Here is a 27,113-nt window from a genome sequence, read left to right on the forward strand (position 1 = left end):
TGAGCGGTTAGAGAATCAGGCTATTAATCAGAAGGTTGCCGGTTTGATTCCCGTCCGTACAAAATGATGTTGTGTCCTTGGGCAAGGCACTTCACCCTACTTGCCTCGGGGGGAATGTCCCTGTACTTACTGTGAGTCGCTCTGAATAAGAGCGTCTGCTAAATGACTACATGTATATGTGTAGCCCTGCTGGGGCTCTGCCATGTACTGTATGAACAGGGTGAATCAGGGTGAAGCAGCTCCGCGTTCCGCCTCCTCAGCACCTAGCCTGGCTCTCTGAAGTCAGTGGCCCGCGAAAGTAGGGAACACCAGCGATTCATCACATAGATTGATTTCCTGTCCACTGTTCTCCCAGTGAGCTATGACAGTGTTGGGGGGGGGGGGGGGGGGGGGGGGGGGGGGGGGGTCCCTCCTCCAGTGGGACGTGTTTGAGGTAGGATGGCGACTGCAAGTCCACACTTCCACACGTACACTGCGGATTTGAGGTTCGCTGTGACTCTCGACCCGTCGCGTCTCATCCGGGAGGGCTCTGTGACAGACAACTGATCCCATGACCCACGGGACAGGACGATGATGGGCCAATGACAGGGCAGCGTTTATTCAAGTCCCCTCATGTGACCTGGGACTACGAGCGTCGCCGTTGACATTGTGCCTTTTGTTTCAGTGACAGTTCCCTGGGGGGGGTGCATTTTGCAGTGTCAACTGGAGGTGACCTGCCTCCAACACACACAGGTAGGTGACAAATCTAGTGACATGAGGCACAAAGAAAGTGTGTGTGTGTCTGGGGGGGGGGGGGGGGGTTGTTGAGGTCAAAGGGCAAGGATGATCAAAGAGGCCAGTGTGAGCTTCTATTGGCTCTGACAGCAACACTGAATCAGCTGACTCCACACACACCAATGACAATGAGTCATGAGACAGATCTGGGGGGGGCCAGCAGGCCAGTCTGGAGCCCCTTTTACACAGCTTGCTCAAGGCGGGAATGTTGCGCCTCTGATTCCCTTGAACAACAGCATGCTATCTATAAATCACACACAGGGTGACGTCGGCACCGCCATTGTTCAGTTCAGTGTGAAGAAACAAAGCCGGCTTGACGATGGGTCTTCTTTACGAGAATATTCTGGAATCTCGGCTTAAATAGGGTAAATACATACTGAGATGACTGCCAGTTATCTGTCAGACTGTCAGTCTGCCTGCCGGCTCGCTTCACAAACACCGACACACGCGTCACGCGTCGCTCACTGAAACCTCCCTGATATGCCAGGTATCCTAGTCTACACGCACACAGAAGAATGTACACAAACAACAGAGGGCCCGTTCTTGGTCGACCCCACGGGGGAAAGACGGACGTCTTGGTTGTAATGAGATCCCTCGGCACACCTGAGCTCACCTCAGGTGTGCTGAGCGGTTAGGGAATCGGGCTAGTCATCTGAAGGTTGACGGTTCGATTCCCGGCCGTGCCGTGACGTTGTGTCCTTGGGCAAGGCACTTCACCCTACTTGCCTCGGGGGGAATGTCCCTGTTCTTACAGTAAGTTGCTCTGGATAAGAGCGTCTCCTAAATGACTACATGTAGATGTCTCCACACCCTCCACCACCGCAGCCTGGAGGAACCAACCCCCCCCCCGCGCGCTCGCCTCACACCTCCGCCACCATCCAAGTGACAGGATGCAGAACGCAGACAGACAGACGTCTTTGTGACACCGCCCCCCCCCCCCCCCCCGAGTGTGCTCGTGCCAGGAAGTGACACATGGGGGGCGGGGCCTGACTGAACCAGCCTGCCACCACCGAACCCGCAACTCACACTCGGCTACGACAAGAGGGGGAAATCCCGTGGGCCGGAATGTCAACACGGCAGCAGAATCTGTACGTGACCCATGTGGTGGTGAGAGGGGAAGAGAGAGAGTGAAGGGAAGAGTGGGGAGGGAGGGAGAGAGAGAGGGGGGGGGGGGGGGGGGGCTCAAAGGGGGGACTAAGAGGATTTGCTCCACCCCTACAGTGTATCACACAAAGCTTCCATTAACTCCTCTCTCCGCTGGAACAGAGCCAGCGTTGGACTCTCTCCGCGCTCACAGCCTTGGACCATGCCAGGGTGTTCCAGAGGCAAGACGGAGAGGGAGAGAGAGCGAGAGAGGGAGAGAGAGAGAGCGAGAGAGGGAGAGAGAGCGAGAGAGGGAGAGAGAGCGAGGGAGGGAGAGAGAGCGAGAGAGGGAGAGAGAGCGAGAGAGGGAGAGAGAGCGAGAGAGGGAGAGAGAGCGAGAGAGAGAGGGATAGGGAGAGGGAGCGAGAGAGGGAGAGAGAGCGAGAGAGGGAGAGAGAGCGAGAGAGAGCGAGAGGGAGAGAGAGCGAGAGAGGGAGAGAGAGCGAAGGAACGAGAGGGACAGACACTGGGAGGGGCTCTAGGTAATGACAGGGGAAACGCAAACTGACTACCACACCGAGTATCACTGTAAGAAGAGATAGAGAGGGGTTAAGCCAGCAATTTACACCATTTAGTCCGTTCAAAGCCCAAATTAACCCCCCCTCCCCCCCCAAAAAAAACTGCTAATCTTCAGGCCTGCTCCTAAAAATAGGCCTCCAGCATGGTGGTGAGGAGGCTGAATCTGCCGGCTTTTGACCAGGACTGGGTGACCCTTCTCTGGGCACGGGTTTAAGACTGGGACCCGGATGCAAAGACCCTGGCTCTCAGTAACTAACCTAGGACTAGTTTCTCCTGTCATAGTCTAGCCTCAACTGCTGCTATGCTGCTGCAGGTAGACACAGTCCTACAAGTTATAGGCCTATGTGTAATGGGCTATTACACGACTGATTACACAATCTCCCCCAAATACACGGCAATATGAAGCACAGCACAATGGTAGAGCATTCGACAGCAGATCAACAGTCGGAAGGTTCAAATTCCCCCTCTCGCACATTTTTTTTTTTTATAGATGAAAGAACCTGCTAAATAACTACCATCCTATAACTGCTTATTGAGCAATAACGCACTTGAGCAACTGGAATAATCAGTCGGTAGACCAGTTAGGCTGTAGTGGCGCTTGTGGTTCTTATGGCGGTCGTCCATGAGGCCTTCAGACCCAAGCAGGGAGGCCTTAGCCCTGATCCTTGAGCCTTATTTCCCGGGAGACGCTTTAAACACATTAAGCGGAGGCTCGGCCTTGCTTGACACATCTCACACACGCACACACACACACACTCTGAGACAATAGAGTCATTCTCTGCCCTTAGGGAACCACTGCTGCTGTCTCTGAAGTGGTCAGTACCTTCAGCCTGGCAGGGTGTGTGCGAGTGGATGCGAGGCATCCACAGCCACGCGTAGCGGCTGCAGTCAGGTATAAGGATGAGCTTGTATGCAGCGCTGTCTTACAGTCTTGCTGTGCACGTGTCGGAGTTGTGAGTGGGTGGGTCAGTGGACTGGAAGACAGAGGAGCAGGAAAGATTTTGCTTCTACTTCACTTTGCTCAGTCACAAGCTTGCTTGTCGGCAATGCTGTCTGCTTATTTGAAGATAATGCAGTTATATTGCATAATGTTATGTTATTTTTTTTTTTTACTTTGCGTGGGACCAGACTGAGTCATACTTCAGATGGGAGGAGACGGTTTCAAGGTGATAGGACTGGGACCTACCAGTCCTCAAAGTGAAACCTACAGTTAATATTAGTTTTGCAGCTACCAGAGGCTGTTTTAGAACATTTCAAGATGTCTTATAAACCTTTCTTGTTAGACAGCCAAAGATCTAATCGGCTGACATGACAACTCTTGTCCTGTGCAAAAAAAATGACATTGCATCAACAATTAAATATATTATTGGTCGTCATTTTACGGTCTGTTACCATGCCTTGTCTGACGACATACATTGGAAATAACAGAATGCGGACGTGTTGTGGAAGGGGTTATGTCGCTTATAAGACAAAGCATGCTTACTAACAGTGTTATAACAAGAGCAACAAATCTATCGACGTATTGAGCATGTTCTGTTTCGACGGAACATGTGAGAAAGTAGCAAACAAGCCTGGCTTGCTCGAGAAGCTTACTGACTGACTGTTACGCAATGTCAACAAGGAATGCGATTCACGTCACACACACACACAACCAGTGCCGTTTTTATTTAATGAAAAGCTAAAGTACAAATTCAAGGCAGGCTTTAACACATTGGATCAGGGCTTTTAATCAATATGTTAGTCCGCCTTCTGGCTATCTTTGCACACTTAATTCCAATGGGGGCGCTTATCTACGCTTGTGCTAGTCAGTGGATAACAACAACCAGAGATAGGCAAGGGGAGTGCCACCAGGAATTAGTTTATGCCACAAGCGGCATAAACATGCACTGGTAAATAAGCTAACCGAACCATGTTGAAGTGCTACACCAAAATAAATCTAACAGCATTTTGATGACGGATTGCGTATAGTTCAAACCAAAAATACATTAACATTTAGCTGCACTCGATCAGTCCCACTGTCCCTGCTGCAGAGTCCCCGCCATGTAGCAAACCAGCTAGCCTAACAGTATCTTATAGACAGCGAGATTTGAGTGAATCGGCAAGCTAATTTGTTGGCAAAAAGTGAAACTAGTTATAAGTTCAGTACTACACATTTATAGCCAGTTAACTAAATAACTAGGCAACTCGCCACATAAATAACGCCCTAAGTCCACTTGACAGCTCAGCCAAGTCAGTGACAGTGACAGCTAGTCTAGCTAGCTAACGTTGACAAGCTAGTTAGCAGCTCACTCGATGTTGTGACAATACATCACCGCCTGATATTATTAAACTTGCTTTCACCCAACGACTAGTTGTAGTTAATTCGACTACCTAGCAAACTACGGACAGCTGGCACTTAATGTTAGCTGGCATAACAACAACGTCAGCACAATGAGGGCGTCAATTTCTCTGCACAGCTTGGTTGCTAGCTTTGTTAGCTAACGTCAACTACCTAGATAGAAAGCGGAGTGAGAGAAGTTTGCATGTTGTGATTGTGCAGTGTGGTTCGGTTGGGACTATCAATTCAAATGGTCAATGGCATGGATAACAGCGGACACTTACCTGTCAAAAGACGAGTAGGGAGATCTAGGGAAACGGGTCTTACAGTGGCAGGAAGAATACCAACGAAGGAGAGTCACTCTGTCAGTGTCTGTCAGTGCTGTCAGAGCAGGGCGCATCCAACACCGGTGGAGAACATTTGAGTGTAAGCTGAGATTTAACCTAGCTAGCTTGCAAGCTAGCAAGCTAACGTTATCTGCATAAACTTCCAAGTTGGATTTATTCCCCGACTCTGTTGATTACACAATGCTGTCGCCCAGAAAACAAAGGGTCTGGGTACGCACACGGGAAGGATTGAGCAGTTCCAAAAAACTAACTGTGCTAGCAAGCTAGCTAGCTTCCCAGTAGTTGGACTAGCTAGCTTACAAGCAAGTTCCCTCTCCTCCCACCCAGGCAGTTCTAAAGATGGCGACGGGGAGACTTCATTTCCCCACCACTGTGTTTGAATCACAGGGCTAAATCTCAGACAGAACTTTTCAGTGGTAGACACATTTACTGTAAGTCCGAACACTCGTTTGCCGCCCGTGGTCCCCTATATATTTGCAATGTGTTGTTGTCTCTCTTTACACCTGTGCGCTAAAGTCCCCTCCTCCTTCTCCTGTGCCATCATCCAACCTCCGCAATCTTGATTCACCACCAAAGCGTTGATCGGTAGCTGCGGGGGTGGCACGGCCAAGCTGCTGCCTGGAGCGGTGACCGGGTAGAAAAAAAAACGATAAGATTGATAGTGGGACTGCAATCTTTTTTTAAAGCACAGTTTACATTTCCGAATAATCTTCACAGTGACAACTCAGCATGTATCCTAACTTTATCCTCTCACTGTAACGACATGGGCGCGCGTGCATGTCCAGGCCTGCTGAGCTCATTAACTGATTAATAATCTAAATTTGGGCTTTACCACAAACAACCTCTTTCACCAACAAATACATAATACATAGTAGTCACATATCATGTGAAGATTTTACGGCTAGGCCCATAAGTTTGCTCATGGGGATGGATACAATGCCTCCTTTCAAAGGTGTGCTGTTGACCTTGAAATGTCCGTTTAAGGCAACCGGGTGAGAAAAGCAAGCTTTAGTCAGAGAGAGAAAGCACAACCTTTTCACCTGGAAGACTTCAAATATACAAGAGTTTTATGCCTACTGCTCATTGACGCAGTGTGTCAATTCACGGTTTCTATAAGATTACCTTGACGGTAGGTGCCACCCACAGCGAAGCTTAGGACGCCTGCAATCTGCAGGTCAGTGTTACATCAAGAGGAAAAACTAGTCTAAGGCACTGCAAACCCCATTAAAACCCCTGTCATTTAGTTGCAAAGAATCTGACAAACAAGACAAATGATACTGTCCGACATTACAAGTAGTTTTCTAGTTTTTTTCTCTCATTGCATCATGGGCCCTGTTCATTGAACTGTTCTGCTTCAACATGCATTTGCTGTCAAAACTTTGGGTGATCTTGATTTATCTTACCAAGTAGAATTGCACTGTCACAAACTAGGATCCAACACATTTGTCTGCCAACTGTGAGTCAAATGTAACACACTTCATCTACACTGCAATACCCATGTAATTAGTTGATGTAATGGACCCAGGCCTGGTGGCTACAGTGCATAGAGCTAATATGGGTCCATCTTCATGAAACCATGAAATGAGTTCCCACTGAATGAACCTTCTTTTTAAATTGGCTTGATATCCATTACTGCTCGCAAATGGGGTTGGTATGAAATCATAAAATCATTAGGCCCCCCATATGTCCTGTGGATGCATGTCTACAATGTTGCCATGTGATTCCTCCAAATGGTGTTAGTGATATCTTACTGCCTTTGAACAAGAAGCTCCATCACGTTCATAAGGTGCATGTGTTCAAATTCCTCTCACACACACACACACACACACACCTCTGTTACATTAGGCCTCCATGGTATGCAATGGTGTTTGTCTTGAGTTATTGACATAACCTGCTGTACATTGGAAAGTCCCGACTGTGCAGAAAGCCCGGTTTTCAAGTTCTTTGTTCTAAGGTTCTTGACAAACAGCTATTGAGTGACTGATTCACCACCTGACAGTGACACACCAGTGTTTCCCAACAACCGACAGAGAACAGGCTCTCTTGGATTCATTTTGGATTGTTATGTGTCGTACATCTCAAGCACTGAATCTTGATTCATGTCACACAGAAATCTGAATGAAATGAGGAGGTTCATCATCTGAGATCATAAACTGCGCGAAGCAAAGAAAACACAGACCAGGGATTGGCTTGCAGCACTGTAGAGGTTAAATATGGGCATTCCATAACAGACTGCAGGCTGGGAAACCAATCATCTTGCAGATCCGGTCCTTCCAGTGCTTTGATTGGCTGATGGCAGCCTGGTTGTCCTGACGATGGGAATTAGGACCTGCTTATGTGGTCTGTATCTAGGCGCGAGGGAAGCATCCTAGAGGAGCAGACTGCACAACCAGGTTGTTCTCTCTCCCTCCCTCTCTGTTTACATTTTCAAAAATGCAGCACGCTACATATTTGATCCTGCGGTGTAGTATGGATTAACAGGAAGTTGCCCTGGCCTTGCCCTATCCATGTCCCTGGTTTTATCTCCAGGCATTTCCCCGTCTGTTGCCCAGGGCTAGACTCCTCTCCCTGGGGACACAGGTTACAGTTGCCCCCCCCCCCCCCCTACCCCCCACCCTAGCAGAGTGCGGCTTCTCTTTAGCTTCCCTGCCACAAGAGGGAGTGCAATGCAAAGGAATCCATGATGAAGTTGCAGTATCATCAAGACTGAGGATAATAGAATGGGCATTCTGTGCAGGGGTTGGCAGATAAATGGTCATGACTAATGTTATTTAGCAGATTATATTATCCAATGCCAAAGTACAGCGAGAGGTTGGAACTGGTGAAATATATGCTGCTGTATGCTCCATCACTGAGCTATATCACCGTCTCCAAATACAATAGTACATGTCAATAATAAAGACTGGCTTGAAAGATCAGACAAACTACACAGGCAACATGGCACAGTTTAAAATTGATACATTAAGAAGCATGCAAGCAAGGGGGACGCTCAGAACAATGAAACCATGCCTAGCTGTGAATTAAATTCAAAGGATTTATTGAAGAAACCGACACAGAACAGTTCACAACAGTGTGATACCACGCGCATGTTGATTTGCCTAGCCAAGTGTCGTCCCCATATGAAAACACACAGCTGCAATGATATAATGGCATGGCAAACATTAGGTCAGATGACGACCTTGCAGAACTAGTGATCCGTAAAGGATAAACACTACGATGCAGATGATCTCATTCAGAAATAGCTCCAATGCACTGTAACATGACAGAAAGCTGGCACGTTACATAAGCAGGTACAGTTTACATGCGAGTCATTTACAGCAACGAGTTCCCCAAACCCAAGTTTTGGAACTTCATCAGAAGCACTTAACGAAACCATGCGGTACAGGACGTGGGGCGGAGAAAACACCTGGTTTCACTTTTACTGGTGTATAATAAATGCATGAATCGGTGGCGAATGGATGCCACACAACAGTGTCAAGCTGCGACAGAAAACATTGTGATGGTATCTGTGCATGTTGACATGGCATAATAAAAGAAATGAGTCCTTCCTTAGTAAATATTTGACGGGCGCACACATTGCACGGAAGGATTCGTCTGTACGTATGAGGTCAACGATATCAAACAACAATGTGAAACTGATAGAAAAATCGGGGTTTAAATGAACAAATGAAATAATACGGCTAAAAATAACGTGATGACATTCAAATGAAACGAAAATGATTGTGTGGGGAAAAAAAGGGAAAACCATAATAAACCGTGTCGTCTCTGTATCCGTGAGGTGCTGTAGTTAGCGGTAGCCTACGTGGTTTCAGGAGCGTCGATGTCGATACAAGAATGTTACCAGGAACTAGCCTGACAAGTCATCAGCAAACCTCCACAAACATGTCTTCTGGCAGGTTATCTGAGACGAGGAGGTGAATCAGACTTGGTGATGCTTGGCTAGAAAGAGCAGCTCCGTAGACAACAGTGAACTTGCACAGACACCACTACAGCAACACTCAAACAAGCATTACCAATGAACAAATGATAAAGAAAAACTGCAAACTATTTTTTGTTGTTGTCATCTTTGAATCTTTCCACATACACCAACTTGGAAATGACCCCGTAGGTCAACGTCAAGCTGGGGCAACAACTCCAGGTGGGCAGTTGCCCCCTGGTATTGAAACCACTTCCTGGGTCAGCAGGAAATGACCCTAACACTTCCTGGTCTGTAGAGAATTGGAACATGACCATGGAAGGGATTCTACATAATGAGCAGGGGGCGGCTTTCAGTGCCCCTACCCCAAACGACATCTTCCTTTCCTGACTGGCACATTACCCCTCTCTCTCTCTTCATTGTTAAGAGCCCTAGCGGTTAGCTAGACTCTCAGACATATGTTAACTCTCTAGAGGGAATGGCCTCTTTAAATCTCCTCTTAACCTCTCTTCCTTACAGCCTTTTAACTCCCTCGCTCGCTCTCTTCCTCCATAGCCCTGTCTTGGTTTGACAGAAACGCTGCTGTCCTTACAAGCTTGCACGCTGTACCGGACGACCCAGTATTACAACACGCTCAACAACCCTCTCTCTCTCTCTCTCTCCTCTCTGCCGGGCCCTCCATTTCTAACTCTCTCGTCTCCCCGTCTCAATAAGATACTCGCTGGCCTACACACACTCGCACACACACACACACCTCGCTACGACAGGGGGGAGGGGAGGGGGAGAAAGCTCATCTCAGAAAACGACTCAGAATCCTTTTCGCGTTTCAAACACACCAAAACGCCCTTTTAGTGTCATTTGTTCAGGTGTTTTTTTTCCTTCTTCCCCCTCAAAAAAGGTGTTTTATATCCCTCTCCCCCATATCTCTCTCTCTCTCTCCTCCCCCTTCTGCGTTAGTGTGTTCCTCCACTTCCTGGTTGAGTGGGCCAGCGTTTTTTGCAGCGGTTTGGGTTCCCTGGGGGGGCTGGAGTCGGGCCCCGGGTCAGCCCACTTTGGCCCAGCTGAGGAAGGCCGGGATGTCCCTGACGGGGACGTTGCGGGTCAGAGCTTTGACACGCAGGTTGCGATCGTCTGTGAGGAGGACAACCTCCCTTCTCAAACGCACCGGCCCATCTGAGAGAGGGAAGGGGGGGGGGGGGGGAGAGAGAGAGAGAGAGAGAGAGAGAGGAGAGAGAGAGAGAGGGAGAGGGAGAGGGAGAGAGGGAGAGAGGGAGGGAGAGAGAGAGAGAGGGAGAGAGAGAGGGAGAGAGAGAGGGAGAGAGAGAGGGAGGGAGAGAGAGAGGGGAAGGGAAGAAGAGAGAGAGAGAAAGGGAGAGTGAGAGAAGGAGGGAAGAAGAGAGAGAGAGAAAGGGAGAGTGAAAGAAGAAGGGAAGGAGAGAGAGAGAGAGAGGGAAGAAGAGAGAGAGGGGAAGGGAAGAAGAGAGAGAGAGAGAGAGAGAGAGAGAGAGAGAGAGAGAGAGAGAGAGAGAGAAGAAGAAGGAGAGAGAGAGAGAGAGAGAGAGAGAGAGAGAGAGAGAGAGAGAGAAGAAGAGAGAGAGGGGGGAAAGAGAGAGAGAGGGAATAAAGGGGGGAAACGTTAGAACCAACAGGGTTATCAATGTCACTAACATGCACCATGTGTTGGTCTCCGTGAATGTGTGTGTGTGCCACCTACTCCTCTGTGCTGGCATGAAGTCCTTGGCCTTGTCTTTGCAGTAGTGGAGACAGCAGGAGAGGATCACGTCGTCATTGTTCCCCTGTGACGCGAGAGGGGCGACCAATCAGCACCGGATCAACACACACGCACACACACCTGCACCCACACACGCCTACACACCTGCTGCCCCGAGGTGTCCTCGCTGCGGAAGGCGATGGAGTCCAGCTGGCTGCCCCGGCTGGTCAGGGCTCGGAGGCGGGGCTCCCTGGCCTCGAAGCCTCGCTCCAGGAAGGCCACCGCCAGTTTGGCCTTGTCCTGCACGGCCCGGGCGTGGGCCGCGCTCGGCCCCACGGGGTTGCCGCGGTGACCGCCGCCGCCCCCGCCCCTCCCCGCGGGCCCTGGCCCCCCGCTCTCCTGGCCCTTAGCCAGGCCGTCCAGCTCTGTGATCACTTGGGAGACACACGCACACGTTACGGTGACTCGGCTAGGAATTGTACGACCAGGATGGCATTCCTCAACACACACACTCTGCCTCTCTCAAACGCTGGACACACACACACAGTCTCTCTCACCTATGAGAGGCACCACCAGTATGTAGGTGCTGGAGAGCAGCAGGGCCCGCAGCCCCGCCAGGTGGTCGATGAAGGCGTTGGTGTCAGGGACCAGGAACACGGGACACACCTCCAGCTCCAGCTGACCGCACGGCTGCAGGACCTCCTGGGGAGCGACGACACGCGACCACGTCAAGACCACGCAGGTCCAACTAGATGTTTCCAAAACAGGTGTGTGTGTGTGTGTACCTGGATCTTGGGTTAGGGTTAGTGTGTGTACCTGTGTGTGTGCCTGTGTGTGTGTGTGTGGATATTGGGTTAGGGTTAGTGTGTGTGCCTCAGTGTGTGTGTGTGTGTGTGTGTACCTGGATCTTGTCCCGGCGTCTCTGCTGCTGGGCCAGCTTGCTGGTGAGCGCGTGGCGCCGAGCCCTCAGCTGGCGAATGTCGTCCTCGCTCGCCCCGCCGTCCTCGCCGTCCCGCTCGCCCTCCTCCGACGGGGACGACTCCTCCTCCTCCACGATGACGTCGTCGCTCTGCGGACGGAGACGGCACCGGGTTTAAACCCACGGGGCGGAAAGAGGAAGGTGATGGAAGGGGAGGAGGTAGGAGAGGAGGAGGAGCAAGAAGGAGAGAGAGAGGAGAGAGGGGGACTACCCACCTCCCTCTCCGTCTGAGAGTCCTGGCGGCTCCTAGCATGGGCCGCTCGGGGGGACGGGGGCGAGGTTGCCGTGGAGACGTATTTGCCTCCCTTGAAGGCCAGCAGGGGCTCTTCCTGTCCGCACAGCGCCTCCAGGAAGTACTTCAGCACCGTCACTCTCTTACAGTCAGCCGCTATCGCCTGCAGAGAGAGAGAGAGAGACAGACAGAGAGACACAGAGAGAGAGAGACACAGAGAGACAGAGAGAGACAGAGAGACACAGTGAGACAGAGAGAGAGAGACAGAAAGAGAGACACAGTGAGACAGAGAGAGACAGAAAGAGAGAGAGAGAGAGAGAGAGACAGAGAGACAGAGGGAGTGAGCGTGAGGGGAAGAGGAACAAGAACCAAAAAAAGAGTAAGAAAACAAATAAAGGAGGAAGAGATGCGATTCTTCAGAAGAAAGGTCTGTTTGCACCACAACTAGGCGCTTTAGCCTTGGTGTTGCCATGGAAATAACATGGATTCATCACACACCACAGTAACCCCACACCCTGCCACCGAACATACAACCTCCATCATACCCACAAACTAGCCACTTTCAGCCTTCCAGCAAGCAGACAGGACACATCTGAGATAATCTCTCTCTGAGTCTCTCTCTCTCTCTGTGTCTCTCTCTCTCTCTGTGTCTCTCTCTCTCTCTCTCTCTCTGTGTCTATCTCTGTGTCTCTCTCTCTCTCTCTCTCTCTCTGTGTCTATCTCTGTGTCTCTCTCTCTCTCTGTGTCTATCTCTGTGTCTCTCTCTCTGTGTCTATCTCTCTCTCTGTGTCTATCTCTGTGTCTCTCTCTCTCTCTGTGTCTATCTCTGTGTCTCTCTCTCTCTCTGTGTCTATCTCTGTGTCTCTCTCTCTCTCTGTGTCTATCTCTCTCTCTCTCTCTCTCTCTGTGTCTCTCTCTGTGTCTATCTCCCTCTCTGTGTCTATCTCTGTGTCTGTGTCTATCTCTGTGTCTCTCTCTCTCTCTGTGTCTCTCTCTCTGTGTCTATCTCTCTCTCTGTGTCTATCTCTCTCTCTCTCTCTCTCTCTCTCTGTGTCTATCTCTGTGTCTCTCTCTCTCTCTGTGTCTATCTCTGTGTCTGTGTCTATCTCTGTGTCTCTCTCTCTCTCTGTGTCTCTCTCTCTGTGTCTATCTCTCTCTCTGTGTCTATCTCTGTGTCTGTGTCTATCTCTGTGTCTCTCTCTCTCTCTGTGTCTCTCTCTCTGTGTCTATCTCTCTCTCTGTGTCTATCTCTCTCTCTCTCTCTCTCTCTGTGTCTATCTCTGTGTCTCTCTCTCTCTCTGTGTCTATCTCTGTGTCTCTCTCTCTCTCTGTGTCTATCTCTGTGTCTGTGTCTATCTCTGTGTCTCTCTCTCTCTCTGTGTCTATCTCTGTGTCTCTCTCTCTCTCTGTGTCTATCTCTCTCTCTCTCTCTCTCTCTGTGTCTCTCTCTGTGTCTATCTCCCTCTCTGTGTCTATCTCTGTGTCTGTGTCTATCTCTGTGTCTCTCTCTCTGTATCTTTATCACAGACATGGTCTCCCGCCCCTCCCCCTCACCGTGTCGGCGTGGCGGTCGATGTAGCAGGGCTCCTGGGGCGCGGCCAGCAGGGGCACGAACCCGGCCAGCAGGCGGTCCTCCTCCAGCAGCAGTAGGCGCAGGTCCTCGTCGCCCTCGCCGCCGTCCCCGTCAGCCTTGTAGAGCGGCGCCTCCCCGTGGTCCACCCGCGCCAGCGCGTTGCACAGGTGAGCCAGGCACTGCCACACGTCAGGGCTGCCGCTGGGGGAGGGGGGATGTTAATGTGTGGGTGTGTGAGAGAGTGTGTGTGTGTGTGTGTGTGTGTGTGAGAGAGGGAGAGAGACACAGAAGGAGAGACAGAGACAGAAAGGGAGAGAGAGAGAGACAGAGAGAGACACACAGACAGAGAGACAGAGAGAGAGACACAGAGAGAGAGCGAGAGAGGAGAGAGACAGACAGACAGAGGAGAGAGAGTGACACAGAGAGAGAGGAGAGAGAGAGCGTACTCACTCGATACTGCAGGGCGGGGGGTTCCACAGGTCAGGGTGTCCCAGCATCCAATCAGACCACACCTTGATGCTGGGCAGCAGGTCTCTCAGGTCCGACGGGAAGGCGGACACCCTCACCATGCCCTCCAGCTCCTCCCCCTCCCCCCTCCTCCTCCCCCTCCTCCGCCATGACGGGCTCTGGGAGACAGGGACAGAGAGGGTGAGTATGCACGTGTGTGTGTGTGTGCTTGAGAGCCAGTGTGTGTATGTGTGTGTGTACCTGCAGGAGTCTCTCTCAGCAGTTCCGTGCAGCGCTGCACCAGCAGTCCAAACATGGCCAGACCCAGAGCTATGGTTTGCTCCTGCAACACCGACCTCACCTCCCCATCCTTGTCTGAACACACACACACACACACACACACTCTCTCTCTTAGGACCCGCCCTGCAACGACCACACCAAGCCATCTTGTTGCGTGTGCGTGCATGCGCGCGTCACCTCGGCTCTGCGCGTTGTGGATGGTGAACATGTTGATGGTGATGATCTGCAGGGTGCGCGTGCAGCCCAGGGGGGAGGGGCTGTGCTGGAGAAGAGCCCGGAACTCCTGGAGCACGCGGCCCGCCACGTCGGGGAAGGACTCCATGCTGGAACAAACACACACACAGACACACCCACACACACAGACACCCAGTGTCAGGTGATGGGGGGCTGGAGGGGGGCGGGCCCGGTGAGACGGCGTGCTGGGAGGAACACTCACCCCACTTTGGTGAAGAGCTTCCCGTGGGTGTACAGGAGACTCAGGATGAAGCGCTTGTTGAGCTTGAGGGAGAGGAGGAGGAGAGGGAGAGAGAGAGAGGAGACGCAAGGAAAGAGAGAGGAGGGGCGGGGGGTGAAGAGGAGAGAGGAGACAGAGGGAGGGAGGACGTGATGAGCATCTTCAAAAACAAGAGCAGGGCTAAAGAACACTGAGATGAGGGCCTGACAGTGGACAGAGAGAGAGAGGAAACGGGCGGGGCAGAAGTAAGAGAGAGAGAGAGAGGAGAGAGACGCCAAAGAGCGAGAAGAGCGACAGAGAAAGCGGAGGAAAGTAGATGGTTTAAAAAAAAGGAGGGGGGGGGGGGAATTGTACAGGATGTGAACAATTAGTGGTGATGACCAATCACGACAGGCGGAAGTAGTGTATGGGGGTGGGGGTGGGGGGGTGGTTCTGGGAATCCATCGATTCAGCCCTGAGGAAGTCTACTGAGAAGCCACTTGATTGGAACCGCTCTGACGCAAACGCACAAAGGAGCGACGCATGGCGCACCTAAGAGGACATTGTGTGTGTTTACAGCGGGCGCGTCGCCATAGAGACGGCGGTGACGGGCGAGGGGCGGCCCACAATGCCCCCCCCCGTCCGCTTCGCTTCAGCCAGGAGAGAGGCAGCGTGCGGAAGGAAACCCGTGTGTTTGGCCCTCTCACAAGCTCCACACTCGTGAAATGGAACGGGGGGGGGGGGGGGGGGGGCGGGGCTAAACCGCCCTCAGAAAGAGGAAGAGAGACAGGACAGCCCGGAGAGACGAGTACAGGAGAATGTCTGCCTTCAACACCCCTTCGGCATCTTAGAAAAAAAGGCTTTCTGGACCCGCCCGCGGTCCAGAAACGACCTTGTGGACCTAGAAGTCCTTCAAAAACACCTTTTCTTACGAGTCAGTCCTGTTTGCTCAACTGTCGCTCATGTTTGACCAGTACAGGCCTTATCCTACCAACACCGGCTGCTGATTGGAGGAGGGAAGGGAACGCGTGAGAGAGAGAGAATGAGAGAGGATAGACAGAAATAGAGAGGCGGAATGGAGAGAGAGAGAGCAAGAGAGAGCGGAGCGTGTGGGAGGATGGGACGCGTACAAGGTCGCGAGTGCGTGCGTGTGTTCTCCTCGCTCTTGTGTGATAAAAGCACTGGCACGCCCACGCTCTTTTCCCGCACCTGAGGAAGAGCGCGGGTGTGACGCTGCGTCAACAGGGGGCGCTGGAGTCTCGGAGAGAGCGACACACGCACACACACACACTTCTGAGCTGTCACTTGATATAAAAGGAGCACGTGTGTGTGTGTGTGTGTGTGTGTAGGTGTGTGCGTGTTGTACTCACGTCGCTGGCGCTCAGGCACCCCAGCTCCCCGTCCTGCTCAGAGTCCCTGCTGGACTCGCTGCCCCCCCCGCGCCGCGCCCCCACCGGCCCGCTGGGACGGACCCAGGTCTCCACCCGGGCCCCCTCTTCCCCGCGCCCGCCGCCCCCCCGCACCGCCGGGCCCCGGGAGCCCCCCTCCGACTCCTGGCGCCGGCGCCGCTCCAGCTGGTCAGCCTGGACAGGGGGGAGAGGGGGACAAAGGGGGGGGAGAGAGGGTAGGGGTGGAGGAGAGGGAAGAGAGGGGGGGGGGGAGGAGAGGTGTGGGGGGAGGAGAGGTGTGGGGGGAGGAGAGGTGTGTGGGGAGGAGAGGTGTGTGGGGAGAGGGAGGTGTGGGGGGAGGAGAGGTGTGGGGGGAGGAGAGGTGTGGGGGGAGGAGAGGTGTGTGGGGAGAGGGAGGTGTGGGGGGAGGAGAGGTGTGGGGGGAGGAGAGGTGTGGGGGGAGAGGGAGGGGGGGAGAGATTGACTTGTACATGAGCGTCAAAACGTCAGGGGGGCGAGACTGGGAAAGACACACAGCGACACAAGCTCATGAATACGGTGATAAGACGATAATGGGGTGTGCGTGTCAGGCCTTCTGTCTGGCCTCGTGAAACAGGTGTGTGCGCGGCGTGCGTTGGGGCTGCGTGGACGAGGGGGCGCAGGGAGAGCTGTTAGTCAGGGCCCATTCGCTCATGGGGCTACGTCGGCCGGAGCTTGACTCGTAAATACACCTGACATGCTAATGAAGACTCGGGGTATGAGGAGGGGGTGTCTGACCTGACTCCTCAATGAGGAGTGCGTGTGTGTGTGTGTGTGTCGGTGTGTGTGTGTGTGCTTGTGTCTGACCTTGCGTTTGGCCTCTTCAAACAGGCTCATTAGACTCTCCCTGGCAGTGAGGATGGGGTTGGAGACAGCCAGACTCCGCATGTAGTAATACACCGCATCCAGCTTCCTCTTCTGAAACACACACACACAAGAGCAAGTCATATACAAGTTGGACACACACACACACACTAATCTCCCCTTCTCCCTTCCACCTCACCGTGTAGACAGCGAGCAGGGCCAGCTGATTGTACTCACCGTGTAGACAGCGAGCAGGGCCAGCTGATTGTACTCACCGTGTAGACAGCGAGCAGGGCCAGCTGATTGTACTCACCGTGTAGACAGCGAGCAGGGCCAGCTGATTGTAGGGGCGGCCGTTCTTCGGGGCGATCTGCTGGGCCTTCAGGTACCAGCTGGTGGAGGGAGAATCCTCTTAGCAGGGGAAGCTCGACTTCAACAGCGGCAAAACAACTTTGATGGTAGCCATTGACATAGGGATGTAAAGAGGCATAGGCCCAGGGGCAGGTAGATACTAGGGGGTAGGTAGGTATAGGGTCAGGGGTAGGTAGATATAGGGTTAGGGGTAGGTAGATATAGGGTCAGGGGTAGGTAGATATAGGGTCAGGGGTAGGTAGATATAGGGTCAGGGGTAGGTAGATATAGGGTCAGGGGTAGGTAGATATAGGGTTAGGGGTAGGTAGATATAGGGTTAGGGGTAGGTAGATATAGGGTCAGGGGTAGGTAGATATAGGGTTAGGGGTAGGTAAATCTAGGGTTAGGGGTAGGTAGATATAGGGTTAGCTAGATCTAGGGTTAAGTAGATCTAGGGTTAAGTAGATCTAGGGTTAGGTGGTGGTACCTGCGGGCCTTGCCGTAGTTGGCTGAGTCGCTGGCCTGCTCCCGGTATCGAGCGATGTCTCCCTGGCAGATCATACAGCGCTGGGCGCTGATCAGAGCATACTTCACCTGGAACACAAACACAGTTAGATGACCCTCCACTCCAGCACGCGCACACACACACACACTTTCCCAAATGTCACAAGCACAACCAGAACCAGGCAGGGCTCGAAATGAACGGGCTCCTTCAAGTTACAGTACTCAGGTTTCCCAATTCGACCTGAAAATGCCTTATTCTTCGTGGGCATTGTCTTGTTCAGACGGTTGTTTATAGTTTATTGCTGTGAATTTTATGATTGTGTGCGTGTAGCTTTAAAACACACAACACAAAAAGGGAAAGCGGTTAGCCGCGAGCCCTGGAAGCAGGCGTTCCTACCGTTTTGCGGAGCGGGCGAGCTCGGATGGCCATGCCGTCCATGTAGTCCTCCAGCTTGAACTGGAACGCCGCCTGCAGCTTCTGCAGCAGCGTGTCGAAGAACAGCGCCCCCTACATGCCGGGAGGAACACATGTCAACTCCACCCTCAGCCCAGCCAAACACAACTTCCCCAGTCCCACCTGACACAGCAGGACTTACAGCTTATACGTGTGTTGTTAGCCTCAGGGCTCTTCCTCAAGTGAGTAAGGAAGTGTGTGTGTGTGTGTGTGTGAGTGCAGTGTGTGTGTGTAGTGTATGTGCAGTGTTGTGTGTGTGTAGTGTGTGTGAGTGCAGTGTGTAGTGTGTGTGAGGGCAGTGTGTGTGAGTGCAGTGCGTGTGGGTGTTTAGTGTGTGTGAGTGCAGTGTGTGTGTGTGTGTGTGAGTGCAGTGTATGTGCAGTGTTGTGTGTGTGTAGTGTGTGTGAGTGCAGTGTGTAGTGTGTGTGAGTGAAGTGTGTGTGTGTGTGTTTAGTGTGTGTAAGTGCAGTGTGTGTGTGTAGTGTGTGTGTGTGTGCAGTGTGTGTGTGTGTGTGTACCTCATCCAGCAGGGTGAGCAGCATGGTGCGGATGAGTGGGCCGGCGTCGGCGGGCTCTTTGAGCAGCTGGCGGAAGTGTTCGATGACCTGGTAGAACACGTTCTTCCACAGGGCCTGGTCCAGGTTCTGGGAGTCGGAGAACTCGATGTCCGTCAGGATGATGCGCTCGTACAGCGTCAGCAGGTCGGCTCTGGAACGGAGACACACGCACACACACAGGAAAGATCATCAGTTCTGTGCCTACACATTTCTATATCCTCTATTTCCAAAGGCCACATTCCAATAGAGATGTGTTGTCCTTCTCCTCCAGATTCCCACTGGCTTCCTTCCCCTCACAGATCACCTGTCCAGCACAATGCAGCGCTAACAGCCTCAAACCGCTGCATGCTCTTGTAGGTGGAAAGATGACAAATGCAGGAAACAGCACAGGCCTGAGTTCACCGTGCCCCTTTCTCCTTCGCTACATCCTTCCGTCCCTCCTTTCTATCCCCTCACTCCCTTTCTATCAGAAGCATCCCTCCCTCCCTCCCCTCACCTGAGTTGAGCCATGCGGTCCAGTCCGTCGGGGCTCAGCCTGTCCCTGGAGAGCAGGTTGCTGAGCTGCAGCTCCTGGGCGTCGGCGGCCCTCAGCAGCTTCCCCAGCTCCCCCCGGGCCTGCTGCTCGGCCTCCTCCGGGGTTAACCCCCCTCCGGAGCCGGCCGGGGGGTACCCGGGGCCGCGGTAGCCCGCGTAGAACTGCCCCATCCCCGGGGACGGGTACATGCCGTTGGTGGGCGGGGTCTGGTAGGGGGACATGGGGTAGGGGTACGGGTAGCGGGGGTTGGCGGGCGCGTTGGCGTTGCCGCCGGGGACGGGGTAGCAGTAAGGGTTGTCCGAGTTCTGGAACTTGTAGTAGGCCAGGGCCGCGGCCTGCTGAGACTGGAAGTGCTCCCCCTGGCGGACGGGAGGGCTCCCCGCGGCCTCGTCGTCCGTATCCAGGAAGTGGAGGGGCCCGTATCCGCCGGCGGTCTGCAGGTACATGGGCTGCTGGAGGCCCGGGTGCTGCGGGTGCTGGCTGCGGGCGAGAGCAGGTTTCTGGTCGGGGTTGTTGGGGTCCCAGAGTCGCCTGGTCCCGCCCCCTCTCCCTCCCCTGCCCCGGCCCGCCCCCCCCCGGGTTCCTCCAAACAGAAGGAGCCGGGGCCCGGGCTCTGGCGAATGGGAGAGGTTGGTGTGCGCCGGCAGGATGAGGATGCCCCTCCCTCGGCCTCGGGGGCCCGAGCCCTGCCTGCGACGCAGCGGGTCCTCGCCGTGGACCGAGGTGACCTGGGATGGGCCTGCCTGGTTTTCCAAAGGCACTCGGAGTATTCCTCCTCTCCCTCCTCCTCTCTGTCCTCTTCCTCTGTTGTCATTCTCCCTCCTCCTCTCTGGGCTCCAGTCCTCCTCTCCGTCTCTCCTCTTCCTCCTGTAATCATCCGCCCTGTTGCCCGTCTCGCTCTCGTCCATCGAGTCGGTGGATGACATCTCCGCGGGGGGCCTCCTCCTGCTCTGCAGCTGACCCCCTCCGCCTCCTCCTCTCCCCCGGCCGTCCGCCCCCGCTTCCCCACGGTCCCTGCGTCCCAGGCCCAGGCGTTCCCGGCGGGCGCGGCCCTCTCCTCCACCTGGTCCCGCCGGCCCGTCCAGGCTGGTGCCACTGCTGGCCGAGCTGGTGCTGTACTTGCGGTTGCGGGGGCGGCGGATGTCCGACTTGGAGTAGCGTTTCGAGGAGGTGGACGTGGCCTCGTCAAAGTTGGCTTTGCCCTGCTCGCTTCCCTCCACCGCCCTCTCCCTGGTCCGGTTTTGGTCCATCCGTGGGTCTTCGTCCCAGGCCTGGTTCCCCCTCTGGCCCCCTCTGTCCCTGGGCTTCGCGTCCCTCTGGTTCTCCGTCGCGCCCCGCTCAGGCTTCCCTCCCCCGCCGCCTCCTCCTTCCGCCCGGCCTCTCCTGGGGTCCAGATTCCCCTCCTTCTCTCCCCTTTTCCTCCGGTTCCCCCTCTCTCGTTTCCTTTCCTCCGGCCTGTCCGCTCCCTCCCTCTCTCCTCTTCCCACTCCTCCTCCCCCAGCTCTACTTCTCATACCCTCCCCACTGGCCTTTCTCCCCCGGTCTCCTCCTTCCTCGCTCTCTCCCTTCTCCCCCCTCTTCCCCTCCTCCCCTCTCACACTGAGCGTTTCCACCTTGCTTGTGATGTCACCCACAGCCGTGTCTGCAGAAACATCCGGGGCCTTCCCCGCCTCTCTCCCCCCCGGCCGCCTACTTGACTCACCCCCTCTCCCACTTTTCTTTTTCTCCTCCCTCGCTTTCCCCTCTCGTCCGTTCCCTCCGTCCTTCGCCGAGTCTCTACGCCCCTCTCTCTCTCCGCCCTCTCTCCTTGGGGCTGGGTCTTTCTTCCCCTCTCTCTCTCCGCCCTCTCTCCTTGGGGCTGGGTCTTTCTTCCCCTCTCTCTCTCCGCCCTCTCTCCTTGGGGCTGGGTCTTTCTTCCCCTCTCTCTCTCCGCCCTCTCTCCTTGGGGCTGGGTCTTTCTTCCCCTCTCTCTCTCCGCCCTCTCTCCTTGGTGCTGGGTCTTTCTTCCCCTCTCTTTCTCCGCCCTCTCTCCTTGGGGCTGGGTCTTTCTTCCCCTCTCTCTCTCCGCCATCTCTCCTTGGGGCTGGGTCTTTCTTCCCCTCCATCTCTCCTGCCTCCCTCGGGGTGGCTGGCTCCCTCCTGGCGCCCTCCCTAGAAGGGGGAGGTTTGCCCTGCTCTTTGCCCGCTCCGTGCTCCTTCCCCTGGGTGCTCCTCCGGCTCCCTGGCTGGTAGATCTCCCGGTCCGGCTTGCGGGTCCTCCGGGCAGGTTTGGGAGAGGTGGAGGCGGCGCCGACAGGTTCGGGGTGGTGCCCGTCGTTCCGACTCTTCTCCTTTCCCCTCCCCCCGCCCTCCTTGGCGGATGTCAGCCTGCCCGCGGAGCCCTTCCGGCCGGCGGCGTCGTCGTCTCCGGGGCCGTTTGTTTCGGACGCGCGGGCCTCCCCGGAGTTCGAGCCCGTCCCCCCGCCTCCGTCGCCCTCTTCTCCGTCCTTCCCCATCCATCCGTCCACGCAGCCGAGTCTCTCCGGGGCGGGCTCGGAGGGCGCCTGCCGTTCCTCCTGAGCGGACCTCACAGGCTCGTCCGGGTCGGGGGTCGGGGCGGCGGGGTCTCCTTGGCGGGCGGGGGCGGCGTCCGTTTCCTCGCTGTCGGGAGGGCGGAGGGCGTGGACCGCCCCGGCCTGGTAGCGCTGCAGGGCCGGACGCTTGCAGTCATGGTTGCTCTGCTGTCGTTGACCAGGGTGCTGATCCTGCTCTTCTGCTGGAGAGAGAGGGAACGAGACAGGCGCGAGAGAGAGGAGCGAAAGAGAGAGAGAGGAGCGAGAGAGAGGAGCGAGAGAGAGGAGCGAGAGAGAGGAGCGAGAGAGAGGAGCGAGAGAGAGGAGCGAGAGAGAGGAGCGAGAGAGGAGCGAGAGAGAGAACCAGAGGGAAATAATTTGGAAGGTGAAAGCCAGCCAGGAAACATAAGATAAGCCCTCCTATCTTACTTCCTTATCACAACAACTCCCAATAAACTACAGAATCCTAAATCAAACATCTATGTTCGGTTGAGCAACATTCTGATTTGTGCTACCAGAAATTATGTTTTTCGAGAAAGTGATAGCAGAGGGTAAAGTGCAAAACAACATCTTCTACTATTTCACTTTCAATTTAAAAAGTTAAGTTCTACAAGGTGGCATTCTTGCTTGTCAGGTTGCTAGCTACATTTTCTACGTTGCTGTCATTGAATGTAACAAATAACAGAATTAATTAACAAACATTACAAACGACCAAAATCAAATGAGCTCTGTCTTACCGAGTTTGACTCTCTATACTTTACCAACGTCAACGTTACTAGCAACCTTATATCTTGTTATCCCAAGCTAGCTAGTTACTGGCTATTCAAGCTAGCTAACCTGCCAGCTTTACTAAATGATGCCAACGCGCCGCATAACTTGACTGAATGATGGCTTTACAGTCCTACGGTACGTGACTTTCAATAAAACAAAACAACGGATCAATAACAACTTGTTATTCACACATGGTGAAGTGGGAGCGTGGGAACATTTACAGTGAAACAAAGTTGTTCGGAGGGGGCGTTTGAAAACAAACGCGGGACCACATGATGAACATAATAGCCAGCCACCTACATCGCTAGCTAGCTAGGCTAACGTTACCATTAGCAACTACAGTACTGTAGCTACTGTAGATACTGTGTGTGTTAGTTAAAGTTTAAAACTCATGGCGGATTAAGCTTGGGTTGGTTCATTTATTGGACGCCACTTCTTACCTCCGTGACAGTTCCCAGAATTGGCTAAATTCGACGCCTCGGCTCGAAGTTCGGCAGCTGAAATTCGTACTCTATCTAGTTCGTCCGCCATTATCATCCAAGCAAACTCACACAAACACACGGTGGCTGGGCAGGCTCAAAACACCACGCGGGCCGTTGGATACGCGTTTGGAAAACAACACTGCAGGATAATAATATGATGGGTAATTCTAACCTTCTTGACAAGTTTATTAAGATATGCAGTTAGGTCTCCAGTCAACAGGAATCAAGCTACCTGTAGACTTTAAAAACATGTTTGCTTTTTTTTGTTGCAAAGAAATATGCAAAGCATAATAAACTTTACTTGTGAAAAAGCATTGATGCATTGATGATCGTATTGGGATGGTAAGACTACTGTACTGTATACCATGGAGCATTGGACTGCAGATCTGTAGAAGGTAGCAGGTTCAAATTCACCTCTGCACATTGCTTTGGATATAAGCGCCTGCAAAATGAACACACTACAGTATGATATCATAAGGTACAGGAAGGCAGATAACTGTTCACTCTTTAAGTAACACCTAACCATGGCCACTAGATGTCAGGGTTGATTTATTTTCTACTGTCCCAATCTCGTGCTGAATTTTTTGTGTCCAAAACCTTTCCAATACTTGAACACCCTCCCCTTGCCCATAATTATTCTTTAGTAGCCTTCGACTTCAGCATGATGCCAAAAGAGAAGAATACTTTTTTTGAGAGAAAACATTGAGAAACAGATTAGATAGATAGATAGATAGATAGATAGATAGATGCTAGATAGATGCTAGATAGATCGATAGATAGATAATTAGATGCATAGATAGATACAGAGAGATAGATACATAGAAAGATGTAAAGCACAAATAGAAATGGAAAAAAGCAGTGGAGCAAAGACAGACAGGAACTGTACTTGGAGGAAGAGAGAAGAAAAGAGTTGTTGAGGACCAGGCTGATGCCAGGGTAAACAGCCTTATTTCCCTAGCAACACAGAATTAAAGGGCCAGCGCACTCTCAGCTTTTCCCTCCAATTCTTCCCCCTTTACTCATTCATTTCTCATCTCGAAGCCGGGGTTTGCTCACATACAATGCATGGTCTACTGAGATGAGAGGGATTTATTCATCTGAAGACACCGAGCTGACGTCCTCCTCAGCATGACGAACATGTACTTGCGTGTGCAAATATTACAGAGATGCATCCCCACGTGTTATAACAAGTGCAGAGCCACAATGGGATAATGTGAGGGCTGGTTAGCGTCAAAGCATGTCACTGCTGAAAAGCTGCGCTTTGTCATATTATATGGTTGCAATCATGACAGAGTGGGCTATCAAAAAACGACTAAACAGTTATTTGCCGCTAGTCAGATGATAGCGTCTGTGTCAACGTAAATGTACAACAATAAACCCTGTTGATTTATTGTAAGCTGCTAATTGTGATTCAGAGAATCTCGATGCATACATTTCCAGAGTAATCCTGACCCCCTTTGTCGTGCATCTGCGATTTCTGGTTGGCCAGTGTGGCTACAGTGTTTCGTGTCTGCAGTGTGGAAGTGTGAAAGAGAAAGGGGGGCTGGCGGAAATGGAGGGTGTGTGTGTGTATGTGTGCGCGCACATACTCGGGGTTTCTGATTGTCAGTGCAGTGCTTTGGTGCAGGTAGAGCAATGCAGAACGACGGGAGACAGGGAGGAGGAGGGCGAGGGGAGGAGAGGAGAGGGGAGGAAGAGAGAGGAGTGGGAAGAAGGGAATCACACGGGAGGAGGGGAGGAGAAACTCTGAATACAGATGATAAGCGTGGAGGTGGCAGGGAGAGTTTCTTTTTTCCTTTTTTCTTGCAGGTGAAGTCTGAACACCAGGGCTTTTCTACAGCCCACTCATATCTCTCCCTGTCTCTCTTTCTGTCTGTCTGTCTCCCTGCACCCCCCCCCCCCACACACACACACACACACCCCACGCACACACACACACACACCCATCCCCTCCATTTCTCATTCTCTCTGGGGAGGACAAAGGGAAGTGGGATTGGATGACGTTTGAGAACGACAGGAACGGAGGAGGAGGCTAGACATATGGAGGCAGGTGGAATGAAAAAAAAAAGGAAAAAAAAAAGGAAACAGAAAGTGGCGAGGGATAATGGTGTCCAAAGGTGAGGGTTCGGTGGACAGGAAGGGAAGAGATGTGCCCGCCGGGGATGAGGGGGACGAAAGAGGGAGGGATGACGGCGAGGAGGGCCAAGGAGAAAGGGATGGCAGGCTTGGCGGGGGGGGGGGGGGGGGGCGGTGAGTGAGAGGGGGAGAGAGGGATGGGAGAAGGGCCAGAGGTTTAAGTGGAAGTATGACGCGCGTTGGATGAGTGTCGTCATCCCACTCTTTCGGGAGTGCAGCCCCCTGTACAAGCCCTCAATGCCGGATTCACTCGCAGATAGAAAACAAAAAAACTCAAGGCACGGGTCGAACGAGAGATCGAGCGAGAGGAAGACAGGCAGATCGAACGGAGAGCGAGATGAGGAGAGGAGGTGAGATGTGTAGATGGAGGGACCGCTCAAGAGAGGAGAGGCACTGTAAGGTTTTACCAGCAGAACGCAGGCTATCATGCGGAAGCCCTCACAAGTGTGTGTGCAGGCTCCCTCCTGCACTCCCTCCCTCCCTCCCTCCCTCCCTCCCTCCCTCCCTCCCTCCCTCCCTCCCTCCCTCCCTCCCTCCCTCCCTCCCTCCCTCCCTCCCTCCCTCCCTCCCTCCCTCCCTCCCTCCCTCCCTCCCTCCCTCCCTCCCTCCCTCCCTCCCTCCCTCCCTCCCTCCCTCCCTCCCTCCCTCCCTCCCTTGCTCCAGAGGATTGCTCCTCATTAAATACATTAATCAGAGACACAACTGCTCATTAGAAACCATGCCTTGATATGTCACAAATAACTGTAGTTTTCTGCTGTATTCTCTATAGCCAATACGTTACATTTCAGTTGGTGGATCACAAACACACAGACACACAAACGCATGCACAGTGATAGGGAGTCCAACAGCGTGCTAGCACTCGGGTGCTTGAAAGTGCAGTATTTGTTGCGTCTTTCCAGGTATTCGATCAAATACAGTACGACTTTCCCCCAACATTCAGAAGCTTATGGGTATGTGAGGTTCTGCATCTTTGAAACTCTGTCTTTCTTTCTCTCTCTCTCTCTTTCTCTATCACACACACAGATAACTTTGTATGTACAACTTGACATTGAATCAACTTTTTAACTTGCTTCGTGCCAAGTGAGTGAAGCTACAGAAAGGGGTATTAGAGCCTGAGTCACAAGACAGTCAGTCTCTCTCTCTCTCTCTCTCTCTCTCTCTCTCTCTCTCTCCCACACTCCCTCTCTCTCTCTCCCACTTTGTCTGTCTGTCTGTCTGTCTGTCTCTCTTTCTCTCTCTCTCTGTCTGTCTGTCTCTCTCTCTCTCTCTCTCTCTCTCTCTCTCTCTCTCTCTCTCTCTCTCTCTCTCTCTCTCTCTCTCTCTCTCTTTCTCACCTCTCTTCTGTACTCATCACGAGATCATTACTTCCCGGTCCAACGGCAGAAAGAAATGTCAGATGTTTGGTGTCATCGGTGACGAAATGGCAGAACAATAAAAGGAAAAATAATATTTGGGCCCTCGTGTTATTTTACCCTGAGTGAGGACATTGTCCTCTTGTTTTTGTGTTCAGAGTTGACATTTAATGGTATGTATGTGTGTGTGTGTATGTGTGTGGGGGTGGGGGTTGTAACTTCACATACGGATAGGCTTCCAGAATATACACTAACTGGAATGGTCTGTCACGCTGAGTCACGCAACAGGGTCCTACTGTTTATATGACACCCCACAAGAACCCAAGGTACGAGCATCAGACACCTGCTGCTTCACTCGTTGTTATTTTATTTATTTCACACACGCACACACACTTAGTCCGTGCATCAATCTAACTTTTTGTCTCATACATTTCTTTGCGGCTGCCTGTTTGAGTCGGTGTACCCCTAGACAGACGTGATATGCGAATAAAGTAATC

At 52.9% G+C, this 27,113-nt stretch overlaps 1 protein-coding gene across 1 annotated transcript; it reads right to left on the reverse strand.

The window, feature by feature from the left end:
- Nucleotides 1–8,120: 8,120 nt before the first annotated feature.
- smg6 (SMG6 nonsense mediated mRNA decay factor) lies at nt 8,121–24,066 on the reverse strand. Its single transcript, XM_084683460.1, is given in 20 exon segments — nt 8,121–10,189; nt 10,731–10,812; nt 10,893–11,161; nt 11,285–11,429; nt 11,629–11,796; nt 11,922–12,101; nt 13,493–13,712; nt 13,962–14,104; nt 14,106–14,137; nt 14,220–14,333; nt 14,436–14,581; nt 14,695–14,756; nt 16,062–16,274; nt 16,926–17,036; nt 17,236–17,314; nt 17,761–17,867; nt 18,175–18,285; nt 18,750–18,939; nt 19,285–22,078; nt 23,087–24,066. Coding segments are annotated over 20 exon segments (5,394 nt in total). The 5' UTR covers nt 23,184–24,066; the 3' UTR covers nt 8,121–10,058.
- Nucleotides 24,067–27,113: the final 3,047 nt, after the last annotated feature.

This window comes from Hypomesus nipponensis, chromosome 20, assembly GCF_054491055.1.
Source record: "Hypomesus nipponensis isolate SF chromosome 20, ASM5449105v1, whole genome shotgun sequence".
NCBI classification, from domain to species: domain Eukaryota; kingdom Metazoa; phylum Chordata; class Actinopteri; order Osmeriformes; family Osmeridae; genus Hypomesus; species Hypomesus nipponensis.